General features: G+C 44.0%; 2 protein-coding genes across 3 annotated transcripts in view; both read right to left on the bottom strand.

Moving 5' to 3' along the window:
• Window positions 1-8096, bottom strand: part of celsr1a (cadherin EGF LAG seven-pass G-type receptor 1a) — a gene marked incomplete at its 3' end in the record, with an annotated part of 97647 nt that extends 89551 nt beyond the window's left edge. The window contains exon 1 of the mRNA XM_083999879.1: window positions 4389-8096. Within this exon, the coding sequence (XP_083856005.1) occupies window positions 4389-7929 (3541 nt within the window). The 5' untranslated portion in view covers window positions 7930-8096. The remainder of the gene's footprint in view (window positions 1-4388) is intronic.
• A 2261-nt stretch (window positions 8097-10357) lies between these two features.
• Window positions 10358-19405, bottom strand: trmu (tRNA 5-methylaminomethyl-2-thiouridylate methyltransferase). Of its 2 annotated transcripts, XM_083999710.1 has the most exons (11): window positions 19219-19405; window positions 18196-18361; window positions 17984-18090; window positions 16092-16214; window positions 15817-15989; window positions 15665-15718; window positions 15486-15552; window positions 14857-14957; window positions 14509-14653; window positions 11992-12074; window positions 10358-11833 (listed from the first exon to the last, which is right to left on the bottom strand). In XM_083999710.1, the coding sequence occupies exons 1-11, from the start codon at window positions 19298-19300 to the stop codon at window positions 11684-11686; spliced, it is 1251 nt and encodes a 416-aa protein (XP_083855836.1). In that variant the 5' UTR covers window positions 19301-19405; the 3' UTR covers window positions 10358-11683. The 2 variants fall into 2 exon arrangements, with proteins under 2 accessions (XP_083855836.1, XP_083855837.1); XM_083999711.1 differs by lacking the exons at window positions 10358-11833; window positions 11992-12074 and adding an exon at window positions 12258-12355.
• Window positions 19406-19411: the final 6 nt, after the last annotated feature.

Raw genomic sequence — 19411 nt, 5'->3', positions numbered from 1 at the left:
GAGCAGAGCTTTGTTTTGGTACGTGATATGAGACGCCACCGGCGCGATGACGTAGCGTCACGTAACGTTCAGTGTCATCACGTAAATTAGCGGGTTGACGCGGGTCTGGCGTTCCCACTGCAAGCCGTTCGGAGCCGAGCCGATTAAAGGCGATTTTAACCCGCGTCGCTTGCCGAGTCGTTTGACCCGCGTCGACGCGGGTCGACTCGGCTCGGTGCGCCTTTCCCACTGCCACCAAAAGCCGATTGTTAGCGGGTTTAAACGGGTTTTTTGGCCAGTGGGAAAGGGGTATGAGAGAGGGAGTAGTGGGAGAAAGTAAAGAAAGTGTGTATTGGGGCAGAGAAAGTGTTGTAGGGAGGGGGTGGGGGTTAAGAACAGAAATGTAAAAAAGCTGAGCTATGCAACTCCTTGAACGGGATTAAGAGCCAAAGCAGTGGCGGGGAAGCTCAGCCAAAAGCCCCATGGGGGAAAAAGGGTGGGGGGGTGGGGTAGTTGTGCGTATGAGTGCGTGTAGTGGCACGCCATCCAGCTTGAACCCAGGGTAAGGAAAAAGATCAGAGCTGGGGTGGAAAAAGATGATTTCACATCAATCATTCATAATCATTTAAGTTACAATCAGCTATGCTGCATCACTGAGTGATATAACACAGCTCCAACTAGCCAGTTCATGCAAGCTTCAACATTTTCCTTTTAAACTCCACCAGGTAGAAAAAAAGACCTCAACTCAAGTGCATTTCAGGTGGCCGAAAACAGTCATGAACACCCATGATGGAGCAAGGACATCACAAACTGCTGATAAATGAGTTCCCTGCCCCACAAGAAACTTAGACCAAAGACTCCATCTCTACTGACATGTTTGTGTCCTGTTGTCTGACTGCTAAACTGGCTGATGAGACAATCTCCCCTGTATCACATGTAACATGCCGCTTCTTTTTTTTGTTTTTGCTTGTCAACACCAGCCCTTTGACAATGAAAGCTTGTGCAGAAGCCATGAACAGCATCAGCTCAGATTGGTTTCTTGGGATCTATTTAGAAAATTAAGGATTGTCTAAATTAAGATATAAAATAAACCAGACACGATTTTTCCAAAGGTCAAAAGTCTATGCAGGTAAACTGACAATCAAACCTTCCTTTTCATCACCACTTCAGGAGATAACTGAGACTTACAAAGGACACAACGCAGCCAATTGCTGGTCAATTTTGGTTTTAGGTGGGTCAGGCTGTCAGTTTTAGACTCTCATTGTGTAACCATGACAGAAACAAACTGTGATTGGGGTTTTTCCAATTTACCTTTAAATAGTGCATAATAATAAATCCTGACCCTGAATAGCCACAGCTTAGTGATGTAGTTAACCACACCTGTCAAATTAAAAGAAAGGAGTGATGCAGGTGTATTGCACTGAAATACTGTACCTCCCTCATCTTTATAAAACAGAGTGAAGACTCCAAAGTGAAATCTGACAACCTCAGATAAGAGCTCTTACAATGAGGACACATAGCCCTTAGTGACTGAACCACCAGGCCACCTCCACACACACCCAACCATACATACTCACAAGAAGAGTGAGAGACCGAGGAAAGATGGAAGGGTGTTTTGGCTACCAGAGTGTGTTAAGCAAGTGTCTCAGGAGTTATCAGGGTGTGTTTTGTGTTTTAGCAGAAAGTCCTAGAAACCATCCCAGGCTTTATGCTCGCCAAAACAAAAGCACCTCAAGCAAGGGTGCACTGATTAAAAGAAGAATCTTGTTTAAGAGGGTGTAAAGGTGTAAACTGTGTCAGGTTTTGTGACAGATGTCACCCTCTTTCCCTATAGTTTATTCTGGGCCCTTTCCAAAAAAAGACAAATCAGTAGTCACTTTGATTCATCATTCAATCAATATTTTTCATTTGTTTCATTGATCAGGCATGATAATCAGGGTTAATGGGAAAGGTTGAAGCAATCAATCTCGTCACTCATGAACACAGGATGTCAGTGTTGACATCGGCAAACATAACAGGCTGATAAGGACAACTGTTCTGGTGGCCCACTGATCTTAATGAAAATGAAACTGAAGGCACTGATGAGTCTGGTCCAAATGGCTCATAAAAGATGCATGGATAACCCAGAGACCCAAACCTAACGGGTCCCTGCTATACTTAGGATGATTAGGATGTTCTGTCAATATGCAAGCAGCTGCAGTCAAAACCAATATAATCACAAAGCCCTGGGAATAAATGTAAGGCCATTCTTCAGATTCATTTGTTCCACACAAGAAGTAGTCCCATGTAATTTGGATCATAGGTTGAAGCCTCAAATCCTGAAAACCAGACCGATTTGTAAAGACATCTACATAGGACAGTTACAGAGAAAAGGTCAAACAATAACCACACAATAAAACTGGGAGCCCCAGGAAGCCGGAGAGTGATTAAATTTGAGAAACAGACACAACTAGAGTCGTGTCTCTTTGTGCTTGTTAAGGGTGCTGTTAGTTTACCCATCGCCTCCGGGCTTTCCTCTCCCAGGAGCCTGAGGTTAAAGGGTCAAGACATCAACCGTAATGGTTCCCTAACACTTGGCATCAGGGTGAGCCACCAGGCAAGAGGGGAGGGGGGTTCTTCAATGTGAGTGTGCATTTGTTCAATTGTGCATGAGCACGTGCTCACATATATTAGTGTTTGCATGTGTGTATAGCTAAAACTAATGAAGAGGACCACCCCCCTTTGGGACCATCATGAGGTCACTGTTGTCAAGGATACCACAAGCACTGTCAGCTGTTATTGACAAACATGAATGCAGAGGCAACGAATGAGGGCTATAAGGCCAGTTACTGCTGTGGTCTGTCGCTCTGTGGGTCATCTATAACAGCCATAAACATTTAGAAATGGACAGTCTGTCTTTTGTTCAGCTCAAAGGGCAAGGCCCAAGTCCTTCAGCAAAAACACAGTTAGACAGACAAGAGGAGACATCTGGTGAAAGCTTTCCACTGCCTGATGAACCATGGTGTGGAGTATTAACTCAGGACAGTGCAGGTTTATGCCGAGTAAAGCCACAGCTGCTTCATTCCATCAATGTTTCTGTCACTAGACAATACAGAGCAGGAGTCTCTAACTTACAAAAAGGAAAGTGAGAGAAAGAAAATGAAGGAATTCTTGAATGCAAAATAACAGCAAACTTGCTCTTTTTTATTAGACCTTATGCAGCCTTGTCCGTTGCAGCTCATTTATATTCCTACTGTTGTGTGCGATATGCTCGCAGTCTTAAGCTTGGAGAGATGATAGGGTGACACCGAGAGCGGGAGAGCTGAAGAAATCTAGCTGTGTTGGGCTGTTTGCCCATTTTCAGGCTTACAGCAGTTCTAGAGGACAACCAATGTAGAGAGAGAGAAGCAGAAAGAAAGAAAGAAAGAAAGAAAGAAAGAAAGAAAGGGGTTGGGCAACCAGCTGTCAATAGGTGACAGGATAGTTATTTTGTCAGGGTATTGGATTTATCGTGCCTGTCCAACTGCCTGAATAATGTCACAGTGCTTTCCTGCAGTGTGTGTGTGTGTGTGTGTGTGTGTGTGTGTGTGTGTGTGTGTGTGTGTGTGTGTGTGTGTGTGTGTGTGTGTGCGCGTGCGCGTGCGCGTGCTGTGCCGGTTAAGGTGTGAATTTCCAAGTGTTTGCATTTGTCTAATCTTTAACTTTAAAAGAACAAAGTCTGCTTCTGCAGTGGAAAAAACAGCAACTTGATGCAAATTCTTTGGTCTAGGTCTAACAATAACAAACCCTTCATACTGAAACCTGTTCAAAAAACCACATTCTGGATCTAAAAACCACTTTCTTTCCAAACCTGGGATAGCTCCAAGTGTAGAAAGACTTTGAAAAGCAGGGAAAGTTGCTTGGGTGAAATCCCTGGAGACATCTTGCCACAAGATGTTCATCAACTTCCTTGCAGAACACCTACAAAAGTCTGCAGCATCTTCTAAAAATGCAGCCTATATACATAAAGAGGGGGTGGGGGGGATTAACTTCCACTATATGCATGTGTGAGTTCCTACTTGTGACAGAAACCCACATATTTGAAACAACAAAGCGGTTCAGTTGTGAGGGTGCCCTGCTAATAGCACCTTTTTATTACCCCGACCAACCACTTGCACACAATGAATTTATCACCCACATGACACCAAAGCAGCACAACCGGATCCTGCAGAGAGCCTGCAGCAAGCACTGCCTGAACATACAGTCAACACTATACCTGAAACCTGGCCGCACTTTCTATTCAACTGAAAATTAAATGATACATCACACATGGTGACTCAGATTTCTGTCTTTGAACAACCTATCCAACTTGATGCATGACAAAACACAAGAAACCTCACAGAAAAAGAAACAGTTTGCAAATAAATTGATAAAAGACTTGAACTCCTTACCTGTCACAGTAATGATCATGGGGGCTTCCAGCGGCCTGTCATTGTCCAGGTCCCTGCTCAACCTCAGGTCACCGGTGTCCTCATTCAGCAGCAGCAGTTGGAGTTCATTTCCAGACTCAAACTTGTACCTTAGCTTGTCCGATACATCCGGGTCGTGAGCTGGTACCTTTCCTATTATTCCTGATGGAAAACTGTTGGATTTGTTGGTGACGTAGTTATTGAAAATAATCTCAAAGTCCTGCAGGACAGGCGGATTGTCATTCATGTCTACCAGGCGGATGTGGACGGTGGCTCTGCTCACCAGTGGTGCTGAGGTGGCCTGGACCACAATAACATACTCTGTTTTAATTTCATAATCCAGATCTATGAGTGGAGTGAGGTCACCATTAAAAATGTCCAGTTGGAAAACTTCAGGGATATTCCCCTCTACGATTTGATACATAATCTGAGCGTTGGTGCCCTCATCGGGATCTGCGGCAGAGATCCGAGCCACGACTGACCCAACAGGGCTGTTCTCCTGCACGTCAATGAAAAGCTCATCCTTCTCAAACACTGGAGCGTTGTCATTTATGTCCTGGACAACAATGTGAATGGAAACAGCTGCTTTCAGTGGTGGAACTCCCTTATCTACAGCATAAGCCTTTAGATTGTACACAGGGACGTTCTCCCGGTCCAGTTTGCGAGCGGTTCTGATGATACCAGAGTATGGCTCGATGAAAAAATCCCCCTCCCCATCATCGCCTCCCTGAAATGTATAGCTCAACCGGCCGTTAGATCCAGAGTCTCTGTCTGAAGCAGAGATCTGGAGAACACTGGTGTAGACAGGTGCATCTTCGAATACAGTCCCCTGGTACATATCTCTGAGGAACTGTGGAGTGTTATCATTGGCGTCAAGGATGATAATCTCCACATAGGTGGTGTCAGATTTCTGAGGGATACCATTGTCTCTGGCAATGATGGCTAATGTGTAGGAGGCCTGGTCTTCATAGTCGATCTCCATTTGCGTTGTGATGGCACCAGTATCTGGGTCGATTTTAAACTGAGGAACATTGTCTTCCATCACATATGTGATTCGAGCATTTTCCCCCGTGTCCTCGTCCGTCGCGCTGATCACCACCACGGTGGAGCCTACTGGTTTCTCTTCACTGAGCATCACCTGGTAGTTGGCACTTTGGAAGACGGGTCGGTGTGTGTTGGCGTCTGTCACGTTGATGAACACCTGAGCCGTGTCATAGCGTGTTCCATCGCTGGCGGTGACCGTCAGGACATACTGGCGTTCCTGCTTGTAGTCTAACGGCAGGGCTAAGGTGATGAGGCCACCGCCGCTCTGGCTAGTGATGGCAAAGCGGTTCCTGGTGTTGCCACTGGAGATCTGATAGGTCACCACGCTGTTGACGTCCCTGTCCACGGCTGTCACCGTCAACACGCTGGTGCCCACCACGGCGTCTTCGTTGATTTTCAGGGAGTAGGTTTTCTCTGTAAACGTGGGCACGTTGTCGTTCACATCCAGGACCGTGATGCTGACGCTGGCAGATGACGACATCACAGGTATTCCATGATCTCTGGCCTCCACGCCGAACGTGTAGAAGTCAGTGGTCTCTCTGTCAAGCTCCTCGCTCACAGTGATCCAGCCCGTGCTGTTGTTAATGGTGAATGGAAACCCAGGTGTGGTATCAGTGAGCCGATACTCCAGACGGGCATTCTCTCCTGAATCGCCGTCAATAGCTTGAATGTGAATCACAGAGTAACCAATGGCCACGTTTTCCAACACAGTAGCCTGGAACGGTGTGCTGACAAACATGGGAGCATTGTCGTTCACGTCCACCACCTGCACCACCACCATTCCTGTGCCATTGATCAGTGGAGGCCTGCCACCGTCCTGAGCTTTAATCCGCAGATTATACTCCCGAATCATCTCATAGTCCAGAGGGTTGATGACATCAATCACGCCGGTGGGAGAGTGGATGTAGAACTGTCCTTTAACGTTACCACTGATGATGCTGTAATGGACCTTGGCGTTGTTCCCTTCATCTTTGTCGGTGGCCTCCACCTGGATGACTTTGGTGTTGACCGCCACGTTCTCCGGGACCTGCACCACGTACCTCTTTTCACTGAACTGTGGGTAGTTGTCGTTCTCATCCTCCACCGAGATGTTAACGGTGGCGGTGGCGCTGCGGGGACCCGGGTCTTTGCCCTGGTCGTTGGCCTCGACTATCAGCTGGTACTGGGCCCGGGTCTCCCTGTCAGGTCGCTCTCTGATCCTCACCAGTCCATTCCGTGGGTCGATTTCAAACACAGAGTTAACTCCGTCGCCATTCACTATTTTATAAATCATGTTGGCATTAGAGGGTGCGTCCCCATCTGTGGCTCGGATTGTCATCACTTCAAAGCCCACCTCTACATTCTCCCGGATGCTGACCCGGTATTCGGTCTGCTCAAACACCGGGCCGTGGTCATTAGTGTCACTCACAGTGACAGTGAGGTAAGAGGTGGCAGATCTTTTAGGGGTGCCATTGTCGGTCACAGTGACTTTAAAAACATGAGTGTCTTTGACTTCTCTGTCTAACGGCTGGACGGTGCTTATGCTCCCTGTCTGGGAATTTATCTCAAAAAAGTCATTGGACCTGCTGTCAAACAAGGCCTCCATGCTGTACTCCAGTCTCCCTGCCTCTCCATCATCCGGGTCAGTGGCTTTCAGGGTGATGACGCGCGTGCCCGTCGGCTCGTTCTCGGGCACGGACACCTGATAGTTGGGGAGCTGGAACTGGGGAGACGCGTTTACCTGTCGCTTCCCCCTGCTCCGGATCGGTTTGCCAGACTTTTTCTGGACGGTTTCTGGCCAGGATCCGTGACGTGTCGGCGCGTCGTGGACGAGCGTCAAACTCAGCAGCACAAAGAGTCGGCCGCCTGCGGAGCTGTGCAGCGCGCAGCGCAGCTTCACACCGGGCTGCCCTCTGCGCTGCAGGCACAAGTCATTGGCCAGGAACAAATCCCCGTTTCTGAACACTGCTCCAAACTCTTCCCCAACACAGTCAGTGTCCGACAGGGCGATGCTCCGCGTAAACTCAGGCAAAAGTCCTGTTACATTCAACAGCAGTTTACCTGCGGGTAAGCAGGAAGTTGCCTCAAGTTGTGAAAGGTGTTTGATGTGAATGTCTGGCTTACCTGACGCATTCTTTCTCTTGTATTTAATAAAACAGTCCTGGCCGTGGACAAACACGTTAAAGTGTGTCAGAATAACGTCCCCTGACTCCGAGGAACCTGTCCACAAATAAACAGGCGCTGGGCTCCTCGGTGTGTGCGCGCACTGAACTTTCCGGGACAGACGAATGACCCCATCGCGTCTCCCCACTTGGAACAAGCTCTGGGTGAACTTTGGGGATAAAGTCCTGTCTATTTTATAAGTCCATCCAGGGCCGAGAGACAGGTTTGCCAGAATGGTCCCGGGCTGTAAAATCTCCGAAAGGTGCATCTCCATACATCCCGCAAGTGGCACGTTGAACAGGACACAAACCCAAATCCAACACATCGGTGACTCCATGCTTGTAAACCTGCCAGATCCCACTCAACTTCACCGAAACTCCTCCGCAAAAGCATTAACTCTCCCTCTCCCAGCACCGCGTCTTGCTTTTATCCCTCATTGTGAAGTTTTTTAACGTGGAAAAAGACGCTCGGTATCCATAGTGTCTGTGTCCACGGCGCGCAGCGGCTGCGTTAACCCACACTGAGTTTAAAATGAGTACAAAATGGCTCCGTAGCTCTCCTCCTCCTCCTCCTCCTCCTCCTCCTCCTCCTCCTCCTCCTCCTCCTCCTGCTGCTGCTGCTGCTGCTGCTGCTCTCCTCCTCAGAGGCTGATTACCATAAACCTGCTGTGTTCCCCCTTTGGGACGCTTTCACGAAGAGGAGGGGGGCTTTTCTCATGGAGATTTAGGAAGTGGCCCTGACCGGGTGACCAATGCGCGCAAGTGTATTGTTATTACAATGTGCTGAGAGTTGGGTAAAAAATTCCTAATGTCCCTCCCCAAACTCCTGTATATTACAAAAGACATGAAAAGTAGCTAAACAAAGACCTCAAGTCCACAATCTTGCGATTTTTTTTTGTCATGTCTCTTAACAATCACACAGCTGCTGCTTTGTGTCATTTTAAAACAAGGTAAACAGTTTGACTATGACTCAATCTGTTTAATAGCTGCTGATCCAAACACACTCATGCTTCAACTTTATGAGCCACATAATCAATAAGTGATTACTTTTCTTAAATCAATGTGACTTGTGGTCCGATTTCTTCATAATCATTATGATACTTATTAGGAAAATGAGATCTTGTGACCTTGTGTGGCTACTTCTAAAGTAAAGGTTACAGTGAGCTTTACATTTAATAGAGAAAAGTATGTGTTGATCCAGTAGGTTATCATTTTATGTTTTTAGAAAATTGTTCAACTTCATTTATTTTTTGTTTGGCAACACCTTTTTTTTTTCTTTTTTTTTTTTTTACTGTTATTTGTGTTTTACCTATGGAGTTTCTATGGAGTTTTTCCTCAGTGGATGTGAGGGTCTAAGGACAGAGGATGTTGTTGTGATGCCATGTAAAGCCCTTTGAGACAAACTGTTTGTAAAAACGGACTATACAAATAAAATTGCCTTGCCTTGCCTTAGCTTCTATGTTCTGTCACATTTCTTTTTCTACATAAGACAAAAGTAGTTTTAAACTAGTGAGAAGGAAACTTTTGAAAATATGTTCAAAATGTTCTCTTTTCTGAGATGGATAATAAACACAGAACGACAGATCTGAATAATTAGGCTGTAATTAGAATTCATTAAAATAAACGTATGTATTGTAAATGTAAACAAAGGTGACTGGAGTAAACAGGTTCAGAGATGAAGGTGGTGTAATAGCGCCCCCATGTGGATAAATGACCATAGAACTACTGATGTACACATGGTGCATACATACTGCTCTTCCAGTGATCAACACATGCTCAAGCACCTAACTACAACAACATACAGCCTCACTTTTCCCACCTTCATGTCGTCATGACATCATCAACAGATCCATCAGCTGTACTTTGAAGCTGCCTGTTCTACCCCGTCACAAAGGTTTCATTGAGATGCACACAATCGGTGCCTCCATTCAGAGTTGTGGTATCCCTCCACCCACTACATCAGTTTAGATCCACATTGACACCAACTACTGCTGCCTCCACAGAAATCCAGACCCATCAGATTTCCCTGTCCTTACCTTGTCCAGTGCAGTGCTGGTGAGTCTTTGTCCACTGCAGCATCAGGTTTCTGTCCTCAGCCGACAGGAGAGGAGACTGATGTGGTTTGTGTTGTTGTCCATCCACCCCGAGGTTTGACATGATGATGCCCATTCAGAAGCTTCTCTGCTCATCACAGTGGTGCAACCCCACTGCTGCCACATGATTGGCTGACTGGATAATGACAGGAGGAATTATTAAAGAGGAACTATGCAAGATTTTTACCTCAACTCTGCTACATTTGTATTTGATTAAAGCAGCAGTAAGTGATCCGGTGGTTTTGGCTAACTTCCTGTCAGCAGATGGAGTTAGCAGTCCCCGCCCTCGTCCCTACGTCACCACATTCACACGCATCCCTTGGCTGCACACACAGAGAGGACCGCCCCTTTATGCCGTTCTCTCTCCTCATTGGATAAAGGTTGTAGGATACAAGGAAAGTTTTCTCCTGGGCTTACAGCAGAGCAGAGTGACTGACAGACCCGTGTTTCAGACCAAACACTCTATAGAAGTGATTGCTGTTGGAAGATACAACTATTTGAGACTTATATTAACACAAACATCCTGCTTACTTCTGCCTTAGTTCCTTGCCGGTGTCTTTGTAAACGAATGCACATGTTAGCAACACAGAGGAAAAGAAACAGAACTTGCATAGTTCCCCTTTAAGTGCAGGGTGAGTGTGTAGTGACTCAGACCAATGAAAACAAATCAACATGTTCTCATCACATTTATTTAACTGTTTGTGAGTGTTCCAGTATTTACAGCTCATAGTTTAGGTCAACGATGCTCCCCAAAGAAAAAAGGCACTTGGAAATTTCAAAACATCAATATGCATTATAAAACATTTTAAATTATTTAAAATATTTAAAACATAACTGCTAAAAAGATACAAACAATTCTAACAGTGGTTGTTTTTGGTTTCATATTTGGCTGCAATTGTTTGTTACCATGTCTTGTTGGTCAATAACTGAACACCTTTTTTACCTTAAATGTGAAAAACTAATAATACAAAAGTGTTGGAGTGAGACCTCAGCATTTTATTTCTACTTTAGTGTTTCGGTAATGATTTATTTAATACAAATTTTTTCAAAAACTGTCTGGTTTTGTGAATAGTGTCACAGTAATACTGATCATCACTATCATCAACATCAAATACTAAAATTTGGCTCAAGTGGATGTTAAATATTGAAACACATGAACTAAAACGGTTTTTATTAGACCTAGAGAGGTTTGCTTGCAGCTCAGAGGATGGATGAACACGACAGATGATCAGAGATGAGGTTAAGGAGGAGGGACTTTGACTCAGTATTTCAGTTGTGGTCATTACAGATTCAACGAAGACTGTCATTTGTGGATCCACACGATAATCAAATATCATTTATTACATTGCCCATATCCTACACCAAGGTTCTTTGTTGACTGTTTTGAATCAACTGAAACAAAATTCACAGCTATTTTCTTTAAAAAATAAAGGTAATTTTGATTTTTACAGCTTCTTCAACTCTGAAGGATAGAGTCCCTCAGTCATTCCTATCTGGATGTTATTTTGTAAATGCATCCAGCACAGAGTGTTTTCTTGAACAGATCAGATCAATCGGGATATTGATCAGTTATCCAACCCTACTTTCGTACCTGTGATAAACTTTTTTTAGGTGCCACTTGCTCTCAAACACAACAGAATGAGTGACACCATGTTGTTCATTTACCAGAGAATAAATAACAACAAACTGTTTGTGAAACAGACCCTCTACCTGTGGTGATGGCCTGACGATGATGTTAGAAGTCATAAGTAAACTGAGTTATTTTTACTTGTAACCATCTTATTTTAGCTCAAGTTTAAAATGATTTCTCTGAGCAGGAAGCTCCGTGTGTCATCATGACTGTTGGGATGTCAAAGTTGAGCATTTTAAAAACACAACCAACCATCTATGGCCACCTCAAATATCCAGCAGAGGTGAAAGGTCACAGAGCCCTTTTTTCCCCCATGAACAGAGTTGCTCTACCTAATGTAGCACAGACACACAGCGCTGTGATGTCAGCTCAGCTGGCCGGTTCGGGGCTCGGCTGCTCCTTGTGCTGTGCCGCTGCCATCAGCCGCTCTCGGCCCTTCTGCAGCGTGTGCTCACTCGGCCCCAGCTGGATGATCTTCCCACTGCCCAGACACTCGTCTCCTTTGTAGAGCACAGCGAACTGGACAAGACATTACAGGATGTGGAAAAACAATCATATTCCTAGATGAAGGAACTGAATGTACAGTATATCTATACATCTTTCAGTTCTATATCGAGAGTAACAGTTCATTCTTTAGAATCTTCATCATATTCTGAAACACATGAGTCAGCTGTTACCTGTCCAGGTGTCAGAGCTCTGACTGGCTGTGAGAGTGAGATCCACACGGAGCCGTCCATGTTCAGAGTCACTGTGCACGGAGCTGGAGAGCACAAAAAAGCATCATATCTCTTGTAGGCAAAACTCTCTCTCTGAAAATAAACACGTAAAGGGATAGTTAAACATTTTGGCAAATTAGCCCATTGCCATAATCCCTACAGTTTTAGGAGTAGGTTTGTTACCTTTAATTGTTGTTTTCGAGGCAAATGCAGAAAACAACTCGCCTCATAACGTTGTGTTATTATCTCATAGCGTGGTGAATGTGCAGGTCACAACTTGTCCACCAGAGCGTTGTGGAGTTGTTGGATTGTGTATTTGATGAGTCTGATGAGGGAAACCAAGAAATCCCATCAGCCTCCGTAGCGTAGCCCTGAGCAGCTCACGGCTCTGCTCTGCCGTTCTAAAAATAGCACCGACAATTAAAGGTAACAAACCTACTCCTAAAACTATAGGGATTATGGCAATGGGACAATTTGAACAAAGAAAAAGGCTCACGCACACACAGAGTGTAGCCAGGTGCTGAGTCCAGGGGGGTGAACAACAAAGAGAACATGACAGCGTTTCGAGCATTGAGCTCTTCGTCAGGTTAATTAGGACAGTTGCTTTCAGGTGTTCTTTAAAGGGATAGTTCACCCAAAATTCAAATTGCACTCATTATCTCCTCCCCCTCATGTGGACTAAGGGCTGGGAGAAGTTTCAGACAAGGGGGTGGATCGGACTACACGCAGGCGTAGCTCACAGTCGGCCATATGAGGACGGGCAACTTGCTCTGACTCTGGCTGCAGTTACAGTGCAGTAGATGGTGATCCAGTCATCTTCACTAAAAAAACTATTCATAACTCTGTGAAAAATAAATCAGTATGTAGCTATTACTGTAACTATTTGCATAATGTCACTATAATGTTACTTTTACAAAAAAAAATACATTATTAAAATTATCTGTGATTCTAAATATGCTGCATCATAACTGCATAAATGTTCATAAAAATCAAACCGTTTTGAAATCGGACAAAAACTGAGCAAGTTATGGTCATTATAGCAGAACATGCAGCAGAGGCTTAATGCTCTGAGGGAGAGAGTTGACCTTACCAAGATGGCCGCCGTACTGGCTACGCCGTGTCATTGGGAAACAGCTGCGGGTGAGTCATCTAGTTCTTATATATATCTATGGTTTCAGAGTCCTCCGTGGCTTCTCTGAGTTACAGGGGGTCTCGGCGTAGCAGTGCATGTCCATATAACGGTTGCAAATGGATACCAACTGTCTTCGTAACAAAAAGACACACCAAAAAACATCCAAATACCTCCATGCTGCTCGTATGTAATGTCCCTCTTGTATTGAAGCCCTGACATGAGAAATTGTTTCGAAAAAAATTAAATAAGTCTATGTTTTAAGCTTGTTTGTAGCGGAAGCTCCTCTTCCTGGTCCGCCATTTGCAACCGTTATATGGACATGAATGACACTGCTACGCCGAGACCCCCTGTAACTCAGAGAAGCCACGGAGGACTCTGAAACTTCTCCCAGCTCTAGTCCACATGAGGGGGAGGAGATAATGAGTGCAATTTGAATTTTGGGTGAACTATCCCTTTAAGTAGATACACAGGATCCACCCATGGGCGTGGATGAGTAGGCACCACCGGCACATGACAATTAGTCAGTACGTTTACATGCAGAGCTTAATCCAGCTAGGCTCAAAATTCGATTTTGGCGTCTAATCAGACTTCTGTCCTTGTCTCAATTTACATGCAACTGAGAAAATCTAATAACTGACGGGTCCATCGCCCGTCACCTGTTGTTTCAGTGGGTTAATACGCCCTCGGCCCCCCGTCCTGTTGACTTTTCTGTCACCTCCTAAAAAACTGAATATAAACAACTTATAAGCTTAATAATAAATTCTCAACTGCAGTTCCCGACCAGACGTGCCAGTCTGGGCCAGATTCACGCTGAGAATAGGATATGGGCTTCCTTTTCTCTCTCAATTTCAATTTCAATTCAATTTAACAAGCTTTATTGGCATGACTGTCAGTACAATATTGCCAAAGCGTTACAAAAATATGTGTCCACGTTGAATTTTTTTGTCTTTACTTTGCCGGGTTCGGGCGGCTTCTCTGCTCCACTTTGTGCTGTTTCTACTGTTGTGGACCATGCGCACATGCATTGTCCAGCTTCAGTCCGACTAAGGCGTATACATGACGGAGAAAATCAAATTCCAATCACATTATCTGGGTGTCTTAATTGGAGTTCTCCAACTCTGATTTCAGTCGGACTAAGGTGTTTACATGCACTTCGGTTGTCCAGTTATAGTCGGATTAAGGCAATAATTAGTTTTTTTCAGTGTCATGTAAACGTACTGAGTGATGTGTGAGTGAGTGGCCAATTTGCTAAAATGTTAAACTATCCCTTTAAGTACATCACTTGTGAAAATGCACTTAGTCACTCTACATTACTGTTTCCAGGTTATAAACAACACAAAACTCACTGAGCGGCATCTGGTGGATGAAGCGGAAGTGACACTCCATCATCTGGGTCCGGGCTAATTCAGGGGGCGGGTCCACTGTCAGCCAATGGAAACGGTCCGTCCGCACCGTGTCACGAAAAAGAGCTGGATGATTGGTTGCTGGAGCCTGAGGTTTCACAGGAGATTTAAGTGAGGAACAGGAAAGTTTATGCCAAGTTTCACATTTCCAGATGGTCTCTTTAGAATTAAATATAAAAACATTGAATTCCATGGCAGAAATTTGACAGGTGCGGAAGAGAAGCAGCTATCAACTGTGTGGTGTAAAGAGGAGGCTGCAGCAGAAGGCAAGGAAGACACAGACTCTCTCACCACAAACACATCTCCTGTTGAAATGTCTTTGTCCACCACAAACCAGGCGTCTCTCTGTCCTCCTATCCTCGCCCTCTGGCCCAGTGTCAGAGTGAACCAGCCTGCATGGACACACAAAGTCAGGAAAACATCAAGAGAAAGAGAAGATAAGATGAGCCTTTATTGTCTCCTTAAGGTGGAGAAATTCGTCTTGGGCGTTTGAGAGATATAGACAGATACATAAAATCAATAAATAGTTGCTGCATACACAATAAAAAACACATGTGACCAAAAAAAACACAGAGGAAATACATAAAAATGGGATGCCCGATGCTGCACCAATTACATCTCCACCTCACACACAGTCCTCATCCCTCGTCTGTCCCAACCATACACCCACCCCTCTATGCATGGTATCCATCACTCACACACAGTAACATGCATAATATTGCCCATTAAAGTAGAAAAGTAAACAATGATACACCAGCCTAGGGCACTAAGTCCAATATGATCTGTCTCAAGTTCAACACAGAATATAATAAGGATACAGAGGATTGTAAAGCAGAAAACAAGGTTTCAGGTTCCTTTTAATAAGCTTAAAAATTATAAAAATGTTCAAAATTTGAAAATACCTGACATACAAACAATACCTTTGTGTGTTCCCATTACTTTTCCGTCCTCAATGGAGACAAGGTTTCCTGGTTTAGGCTCCAGATACTGAAAACAGTGGAGAAAAAAACATGTCATTAAATGATGGTTTTTCCAGGCTCTGTAGCAAAACAAGGCAAATTGTGACGTGGAACATTATATCAATTGCAAATTTTATCACCTCCAAAATGAAGTTTTCAAAATGTCTCTCTCCAATGAAGCATATGCCCATGCTCTGGAAAAACAAGTTCAGATAAATCAGATGTTGCAATTATTGTACTTTAAATGTTGAGTTCAAACACACTCCCAAATCATAAAACAACAAGTGTTTACCTCCTTCTTCTTAAGAACATGGTGAAGCCCTGCTTCAGCAGCAATCTTTTTGACAAACTCCTTGGTGAGTCCCGCAAGTGGGAACATGGTTTGTCGCAAGGCATCCTGGGAGATCTGACTGAGGAAGAAGGTCTGGTCTTTGAAGAGATCTGCTCCTTTGTACATCCTCACCGCTGGCACAGGGACAACAGGAAACACAGGAATATGGACACACAGTGAGACTGTCTGACCTTAAAGACCAATGTGAAACTATGCAACAAGAGACCAACACTTACGTTTTCTGATCTCAAATCGATCTCTGAAAAGTGTGGTGCGCGGAGGCGTGTGTGTCTGTTGGAAAACATCTTCATCTTCCTGTGACGTCCTGGCGTAGTGGCCTGTTGCCATGGCATCAGCACCTAAATACACAGGAGCACAACACCTCAGTTAAAAAAATAAATACACAAGTTAGTTTGCATTAGAGAGTAGAGAATACTTTATTCATCCCTAGCAGGGAAATTCAAATTAGTCCAGTAGCTCACACAACAATCACACAAAAAAGAAACAAAGAAACAAAACAACAAAAGAACAAATGATCTCTTAAATCTTTCAGTTCTGCAGGTCAGGGAGATGAGCCTTTTGCTCCGGCTGCTCCTCTGACCTGAGAGGGTTTTGTGTAGAGGGTGTTGGGGGTCACCCAGGATGGTCTTCAACTTACACCCCATCCTCCACTTAACCACAGCCTCTACCAGCTCCGCTCCCTCCCCCATCACATGAGCCTGTCTAGTCTGTCCCTGTCCCTGACCTTGATGTTGTTACCCCAGCAGACAATAGCAAAGAATGTAACACTTGCAATGACAGACTGATAAAACATACGCAGCATTACATTACATACATCGAAAGACCTGAGTCTTCTTAAAAAGAAGAGCCTGCTTTGTGTCTTTTTGTACACATCATTTGTGTGTACGGACCAGTCCAGCCTGTCATCAAGGTGTACTCCAAGGTACTTGTATGACCTGCCAAAGTCAATAATCATTTCTTTGGTCTTTGATGTATTAAGCAACAAGTTGTTGTTGTTGCACCAGACTGTGAACGCCCCCACCAGGTCCCTGTATTCATCTTCCTGTCCCTTCTTCACACATGCCACTATGGCCGTGTCGTCAGAGTACTTCTGAACATGGCAAGATTCAGATGTAGATGTGAAATCTGCAGTGAAAAGTGTGAAGAGGTAAGGTGAGAGCACAGTACCTTGTGGTACTCCTACACTGCTCACCACTGTGTCTGACATGCAATTCCCCAAAAAACTTGTATCTCCACTTCCTTGCCTTTAAACCTGCACCAGCACGGCAACCACGAAAACGCCTCTTCAACTCAGCCGGAATAGTGTGATACACCCCAGATTTTCTCCACTTCAACCAAAAAAGCTCTTCACTTGAGAAAACTCTTCTCTTCACAGAAGAAATATCCATCAGTAATTATAAAAATACAACAAAAACAAAGTAAAGTAAGTGATGACTTTGCTGCTCCCAGTTGAAGCGCATTCTAGAATTTTTAGATTTACATTAATCAATGTTTAAAAAAGAGGGTTAAAAAAAAAATCATTTTATTGGTCTCTAATGGGAGAAATTTGTCTTGGACAAAGGACAATGCTGCAAAACAGTCCAGAATGCTTCACATGAAGTGAGCCGGTGCATATTCTCATTTGCCCAGGTCATAGTATTTCAAAGGAGGTTAAATCGAAAGCAACTGGACTTAGTTATTTGTCTAGAAAGACGTTTCACCTCTCATCCAAGAGGCTTCATCAGTTCATGTACGCAGCTGACCAGGCTGGGACTGGTCCAACTAGTTGGACCAGTCCCAGCCTGGTCAGATGCTACATGAACTAGTTGGACCAGTCCCAGCCTGGTCAGTTGCGTACATGAACTGATGAAGCCTCTTGGATGAGAGGTGAAACGTCTTCCTAGACAAATAACTAAGTCCAGTTGCTTTCGATTTAACCTCCTTTGAAATTCACATGAAGTGCTAAAATGTGCTTCATGTAAAGCAAATGAAGTTGCCCCTTGGTATGAAATGCGCTAGCTACATAAATAAAGATGCCTTGCCTAAAAACATGCAATAAATATCAACAAGAATGTCTTCAAGTGCAACATGCATAAGGAGATGTCTGATCAACATGGCCATAACATACCCAGAGTGTGAAGGGCATACTTATGGAAGTGGTTGAATTTGATGTGCTTGTTGCATAGGATATCTGGATTTGGTGTCCTGCCCTTCTCATATTCCTTCAATAGATTACTGAAAGAAAACAAACAACAACAATAATGTAGATATCATATGACATTTCCAATAATAATAGTATTGATAATGGCTCATCATTTAAACACAGTGGACACCAGATACCTGAAGACTTCATGCCAGTACTCTTTGACATAGGACACTTGATGGAAGGGGATGTCCAGGATCTGACACACTCGGTAGGCGTCTTCACAGTCCTTCTCTGTGGTGCACAGCCCGCTCTCATCCAGGGAGTCCCAGTTCTTCATGAACACCCCGGTTACATTCAAACCTCCACATGAAGGACAGGACAGGACAGGACAGGACAATGTGGGACTGTTTATAGTGTTTTAGTGTTTATTTATTTATTTAATTCATTTATCAAGCATAAAAACAAAAAATAAAATAAACAATGACAATACTGTAACTCTTGAATGAAAGGGGGCAGAAATAAGCGAACTTATATTGTCTACCCCTTGTTACAAAGAATTCATTCACAAATTAGATAATACCTACATCCAAGCAGAGAAAAAAGAAAAAAATGGAAGAAAAACATCAACAACGTTTACAACAAAAGTGACATAAAATAAATTGGAGGCTGCAGCCCAGCCAGCTACTCATCATCTTAGTACATTAAGTGTTGACATGCTACATGCAGTATAGACACATATATGAATTTACTGTCACATGCGCATATACACATAAATAAATACATAAACACCAATATCTGTGTATAAATCCATACAAACATAAGTTACATTTTCACACCTAACGTTACATGCACGCGCAGACACTTATGCACATGTTTGTGTATACACCTTTACGTGTGGTTTTATTACATTTACACCAGGTCATATTTCTGAATTATGTTATTTTTAGTTTTATTTTCAGTTTTTTTAAATAAACTGTTTGATCTTACTTCTTTGGTTTCCTTGTTCAGACTGTTCCGTAAAGTGACTCCTCTCACAGAGATACAATGTTCCTTCAGTTTAGTTCTGAATCTCGGTTTGTTAAACTGTGAGAGCACGTGGCTGTCAGCTGCATTTTACAGCTGATGCAACAACAACAAAAAGTCTGTACATATCTGCGTTTCTGACTGTTGTTTTGGTTTTGGTTTTATGTGGTTGAACCCTGGTGTCATGTCCTCACCTCTCCTCCGCAGCAGCAGCGCGGCCACGGAGCTGTCCACGCCGCCGGACATGGCGCACACCACGTGTCTGGTCAACCCCATGTCCACTACTTCAACTCTGTAATAAATACTTGTTTTTACCTATGTAGTTAAGTGAAGTTAGCTAACTGCACCCCATTGCCACTTACAGGAGCTGCCATCTTGCAGTCCGTC

Source organism: Trachurus trachurus (genome assembly GCF_905171665.1).
Source record: "Trachurus trachurus genome assembly, chromosome: 23".
In the NCBI taxonomy this organism is placed as follows: domain Eukaryota; kingdom Metazoa; phylum Chordata; class Actinopteri; order Carangiformes; family Carangidae; genus Trachurus; species Trachurus trachurus.
This window is presented reverse-complemented; position numbering and strand designations above follow the sequence as displayed.

Coding starts and splice junctions, on each gene's coding strand:
- trmu (XM_083999710.1), bottom strand. CDS start 19,300: ATGGGGTTGACCAGACACGTGGTGTGCGCCATGTCCGGCGGCGTGGAC. Junction 15,719..15,816: donor ATGTTCTTAAGAAGAAGGAG/GTAAACACTTGT, acceptor TTGTTTTTCCAG/AGCATGGGCATATGCTTCAT. Junction 15,553..15,664: donor TTGAAAACTTCATTTTGGAG/GTGATAAAATTT, acceptor CACTGTTTTCAG/TATCTGGAGCCTAAACCAGG.